At 45.0% G+C, this 5,396-nt stretch overlaps 1 protein-coding gene across 2 annotated transcripts in view; it reads right to left on the minus strand.

Annotated features, from left to right (window-relative positions):
- The window catches only part of DPP4 (dipeptidyl peptidase 4), an 84,123-nt gene extending 78,954 nt beyond the window's left edge, over positions 1-5,169 (minus strand). The window contains exons 1-2 of one of the 2 annotated variants that reach the window (XM_023516350.1): positions 4,870-5,169; positions 4,317-4,404 (exon numbers count right to left, since the gene is read on the minus strand). In XM_023516350.1, coding sequence (XP_023372118.1) covers positions 4,317-4,404; positions 4,870-4,875 — 94 coding nt within the window. In that variant the 5' untranslated portion in view covers positions 4,876-5,169. The remainder of the gene's footprint in view (positions 1-4,316; positions 4,405-4,869) is intronic. The other variant, XM_023516351.1, reaches the window with a different exon arrangement.
- Between the last annotated feature and the right edge of the window lie 227 nt (positions 5,170-5,396).

Genomic DNA, 5,396 nt, shown 5'->3' on the forward strand with positions numbered 1-5,396 from the left:
AAAAAAAAAAAAAAAAAAAAAAAGAAAGTCCTCAGCCCAATACCTGGCAACCAGTAAATTCATGTTAGCTATTGTTACATCCTTCTGTGCCTTCTCTTCCAAAGCAAGTTGGTCTGGCAGATTATTTACATCCATATTCATCACAGGCCTCGGAACTTCCTTAAGTCATAAAATTTGAATACATGCATCCAGCTCCAGTCAGTCTTACATACCATTTTTCTTTGACCATCAATTCGGCAAACAGTCTTTCCTTTCTGTCCCTGATCTTTTTCAAGAAGAAAGGCAGAGATTTCCAAGATAGAGAAAGTAAAGTCACATGCTACAGCCAGGGAATCAAAAACCCTAAGTAACTGGCCTAAAAAAGACTAACTCCCTGACCCCAGGAGCACTGCACAAAGGCTGACGATAGTTAACTGAACTAGCTGGAGTCAACTCAAGCTTTTACAGAGTACACTGTTTAGAGAGTGTCCCCAGAAATATACAAAGCTTTCATTCAGACTCATTTCTGGGCTTTAAAACCTGAAATAGAGCCTGGACTTCCTCAGGCAAACTTCATAGATGTTATCTTTTCTCTCCCTGATTAATCCCATCTCCTTCCCATTTGGGTTTTCTTTTGTTACCCATGGAGATGTGAGCAAATTTCCTACATGCTGAAAGGAAGTGTTGAGTAAATGTACCGCAGAGAAAAGAAAAAAAAGAATAGATATAACTCTATCCCATAGTAAGATTCAACTATAACTATTTGACAACTAACCAAATATTTCACTCTTTCTTTTCTTTTTTTTGCAGTTTTTGGCTGGGGCCAGGCTTAAACCCGCCACGCCCGGTACATGGGGCCAGTGCCCTATGCCTTGAGCCACAGGTGCCGCCCCTAACCAAATATTTCAAATCTCAGCCTCCTATAAAATACAAAAGAGGAAATAAAGGAATCATAAATACTAAGTGTGAGGTTTTATTACCACTAAGTCATGAAGATTATAGTTCCATACAAATATTTTTATTTTACCGTTAACTCACCAGAAAACAATGTTTAAATATACAATATGCTTCTATAATAGGAAAATTGAAAAAATTTAAAACAAAATACAATTATTTATTATATATGCAGAAGAGGGAGGGAGAACTTTTAGTTTTCCTGGTGAAATGAACAATTTGACCTCAAGGAGTTGTTAGTTTAAGAAAAACGGACAATTTTTCAGTCTCTCTCTCTGTCCCCCTCCCTCTTCCTCCAGTCTCCCTTGCTGCCCTCCTTTTCCAGGTGTGTCTAGTTTTGCTAAAGTGGGAACATTTGACCTTCTCTAGCCAACCTCTCAGGGAACTAACCTAGGTTTGCTCATTTCTTCCTCCTTCCTTTGTTTGCTGTTTAGCTCTTTGCTTTTCAGATAATCTAGGTCTTTGTTTTGTTTTTCTATCAAATTTTCTTTCCTTTCCTTTTTCCTCTTCTTCCCTTCCCTTCTTTTCCCTTCCCTTTCCCTCTCTCCTTCCTCTTTACCTTTCATGCCTCCCCACTCCCTCCCTTTCTAATGACCCTGTATTTGTTTGACACTAAGCTTCAGTTGACAATAGGAAGGGCATTTCTCGTGGGTGATGACTTCAAATTCTTTATAAGAATGCCGTCCCTTTTTGTGGCACAGCCCAGGAAGGGTATTGCTGACTTAGTAAGATGCTGCATTCCTGAGTTTTCATCTCTGTTCCTTATGATAAGGCAGGAGTTGAAACAAAATGACTTCCCTTTCCGCTTAAACATACACACATGCACATTAAGAAATACAAAAACAAAAATAACTAGAGTGGTAGGTGTAAATAAAATCACCAGGAAACCACATCTCCACCCAGCTGCCCAAGAAGCATCCTTGGCTGCCCTCTCCCTTACCTCCTTATGTGTAACTAGTTCATAAAGTCTCCAAACTCTGATCTGCACCCTGAGAGTCTGGGCTGATGGCCTCACTTCTCCAGGCCTCCATTTCAGCCCACTTCCCTCTGTCATGCCCAACAGTTCCATATGCTCAAAATTTCCCAGTGGTTCTGCATCGCCTACCAGTGAAAGTAAACTCCTGTGTCTGCTGTCCCTGAACAGAGGACGTGACATTGTGTCTTTGTGTGTTGACACACATTTTATGCAAAACCTTACCTCCTGAAACTGAGGGAAAATATTCAAGCTTCCCCACAAAAGAAACTTCTTAGATGTATGAGAAGACTTCCCTGGCTTTCCCAGAAGTAGTCCTTCTAACCCCCCAGGGCAGTTTGCTTAGACATCTCTAAATGGTCTTTTTGAATCATAGGAGTAGTTAGATGGAGACATCTGAGTCTCTCAAGAGAACATTTTTGAAATTTAGGCTTGGTGCATGTAGCTCAGTGGTTAGGATGCCAGCCACATACACCAGGGCTGGCGGGTTTTACCCCGGCCGGGGCCTGCTAAACAACAATGAAAACTACAACAAGAAAAACAGCTGGGCATTGTGGCAGGTGCCTGTAATCCCAGCTACTTGGAAGGCTGAGGCAAGAGAATCACTTAAGCCCAAGAGTTTGAGGTTGCTGTGAGCTGTAATGCCAGGGCCCTCTACCGAGGGCAACATCCTGAGATTCTGTCTCAAAAAAGAAAGAAAAAAACAAAGAAATCTACTCTAACTTTACGTGGAGAAGATATTAGGTGATGTTTAGGGGGAAATGGCAAGACAGCCCTCTCCTGCCTATACCCCCTACCAAGCAAAACAGATTGCCAAAGTTAACTCCAGCAAGCCTCAAGGTCATTTCACTACCCATCTCACAGTGCTTATTAAAATTCCACGTTCCCTCTAACTTTCCTTAAGGAAAATTCTAATAACTATGGTTTTACCCATCCTTTCAGTTATAACGTGATGGTGCAGTGACATTTTGGAGACAAATAGTTATCCAGGTTACTTCAATTCTTATATATATGTGTATATATAACCAATCACATTTTTTAAAATTTTCCGCAGACAAATTTTTAATGTCAGGGACCTTCTATTTATATTTATAAAATTTAATCTTTGTACTTGTAGCAACTAACACAGTGTTTGGAGCATAATGTAAACCCTATAAATATGTAGTAATTATATGAATGGCCTATCCTTTTCCTTTAAAGCTTTGTGTGTGTGGCCTACAAGGTATTGTTTTATGAAAATACAGGTAGGTTGTATTTTAACAATCCATGAGAAAGAGTTAAACCTAAGTGGACTGATGGCTGTCATTTAATAGTCTAAAATGGCAGTAACTGCTAGTTTCTTTAACTAAATATCATTAGCCACAGATTAACCCATTCGGTTATTTAACCTTTGGCAGCTTTTTCCTGACCCACGAATTGCAGGGCAGACATGGTTTTGATAGCTCTACAAACTAATTCTTATCTGTCACCTTGAAATCTGGATCCCTCCGGTATGCAAGCACTGATCATAAATTTCCTGATTGAACCTTCCAGAGACAATGCTTTATTTAGTTGGCTGACTAATTGAGGGAATATGTAATGCTGAAATGAAAGTAAGTGTTTAAAAGGAAAGTAGGTCCAGCGGGTCCTAGACAAGTTATTCTCACTTGCTTGCATCCAATATTCCATTAACTGAGTGTTTTGTATTAAAGCGAAACTAGAACATTCAGACAAGCTAAAGAGACATGAAAGTGGTTTCCAAGGAAAGAATCCACCAAAGCATCACGATTCTAGCCCTTTCTGCATATTACCATGCACGACAGCTGTAATATGTAGCTCAGCAATCCTCCTAAATTGATCAAATAGTTACTTCTCTGCATCTCACCCTCCATCCAAGTGATGAGTTTCCTCCATCCCTGAAGGAAACAACCCAATTTCCCCGAACGTTGTCTTTCTTCCAAACTGTATTTTGGGGCTTTCTTTCTCATTTTTCCTATCCACTTAAGACATCTTTACTGCAGTGTTGGGGATTTTTAAACATGTTATTTTCCCTTGAAGATGACGACCACAAACTTTTAAAAAAAATTTAAATTTAAGTTTTTTAAAAATCTTAGGATTTCCCTCTAATTTCGGAAAGGTTTAAGTTTTAAGGTTTTAAGTTTTTAAAAAATCTTAGGATTTCCCTCTAATTTGTTATACATAACAAAACCTAACAAAACGCGGCAGCTGCAAGTCTTGTCTCCTAAATGCTGGAGCCCCAGCAGAGTGAGCGTAGCCACACGCAGCAGCCACCCAGGGAAGCCTTCTCAGCTGCACCCAGAAGCTCTGGTCCCAGCCCCCGGGAAAACCCCTTGTTTCCCTTCGTGTGGTAAGACAGAGCCCGACGCGGATCTCCTATTGTCTTATCTTCTTCCACATGTTTCAAACTTACCGCTTTTGTTCAGCAGAACCACGGGCACGGTGATGATTGTGACAAGCGCAGCAGCACCCAGCAGTCCCAGGAGAACCTTCCACGGTGTCTGCAAACCGGTCAGGCCAGGGCCAATTAGAGGGGAGCGTTGGGCCCCAGGGTGGGTAAGAGGGTCGGGGCCTGGGCTGCTCCAGCGGCAGCGGGATTTGCAGATGGGAGCGCATTAGAAGAGGGAGACCGTGGGCTGTGAGTGTTTGGAGCGCGCCAGGGAAGAAGAGTTTGCTAAGGCGGATACCCTTGAACTTGCGCCCCCCTGTCACGTTAGTGTTTGTCTCCCTACCTCTGATCGGATACAGGAGTGCATTTTGTGGGTTGCTCTCCGAAACCTCCAAGGCTGGGTGCCCAGGTCCCAACTAAAACCCCACGGGTCCGAGGACGAAGTGAAAGTCTTTGGGACTTCCCTTCACCTGTCAGAGGGTGGCCCTGGGGCTTCTGCCTAATGGGAGTCCCTGGTTGGGTGTCTCGAGCTCTAGGGCAGTTTGAGGGAGAGTTTGGCGTAGGGGCACCTACTCACCTTCATTGTAGGCGTCTCCTCCGAAGGGAGCTTTCGGAGCTGGAGCGCAGGCAGAAGTCGCCGCCAGTCCCGGAGCCCGGCGTCCTGTTCGCAGCTGCCGGACGCGGAGTCACTGGGGGCTGGAAAGTTTCGGCCCCAAGTTAAACATTAGTGAGAGCGCAGCCCGCTGGGTTTAAAGGCTCCGCCGGCAGGCTGCGGGGCGGGCGGCGCGGGAGAAGGCGCACAGGGCGCGGGGCCCCGGCATCCCGGTCGGGGGGCGCCCGTGAGGCGCCTCCTCCGGGCGGCGCGGGGCGCGCGGGGTGCTGGGGACCTCGGGGACCAGCCGGGGGTGGAGGTGGCGAGCGCTGGGGCGCGGGCTTCGGTTGCACAGACCCGAGTGGGCAGTGCCGGTGGCCTGGGTCCACCTTAGCTGAAATGGAATGCCGCTCAGCTCCGGCAACCAGGAGTGGACAGGTGAGGGACCGAGGCCCAGAGAGGGCATGGGGCTTGGCAAACCCACACAGCTCATTGCTGGGATCTAGAGCTAA

Source organism: Otolemur garnettii, unplaced genomic scaffold (assembly GCF_000181295.1).
Source record: "Otolemur garnettii isolate 467f Iridium unplaced genomic scaffold, OtoGar3 scaffold00090, whole genome shotgun sequence".
Taxonomy (NCBI): Eukaryota; Metazoa; Chordata; class Mammalia; order Primates; family Galagidae; genus Otolemur; species Otolemur garnettii.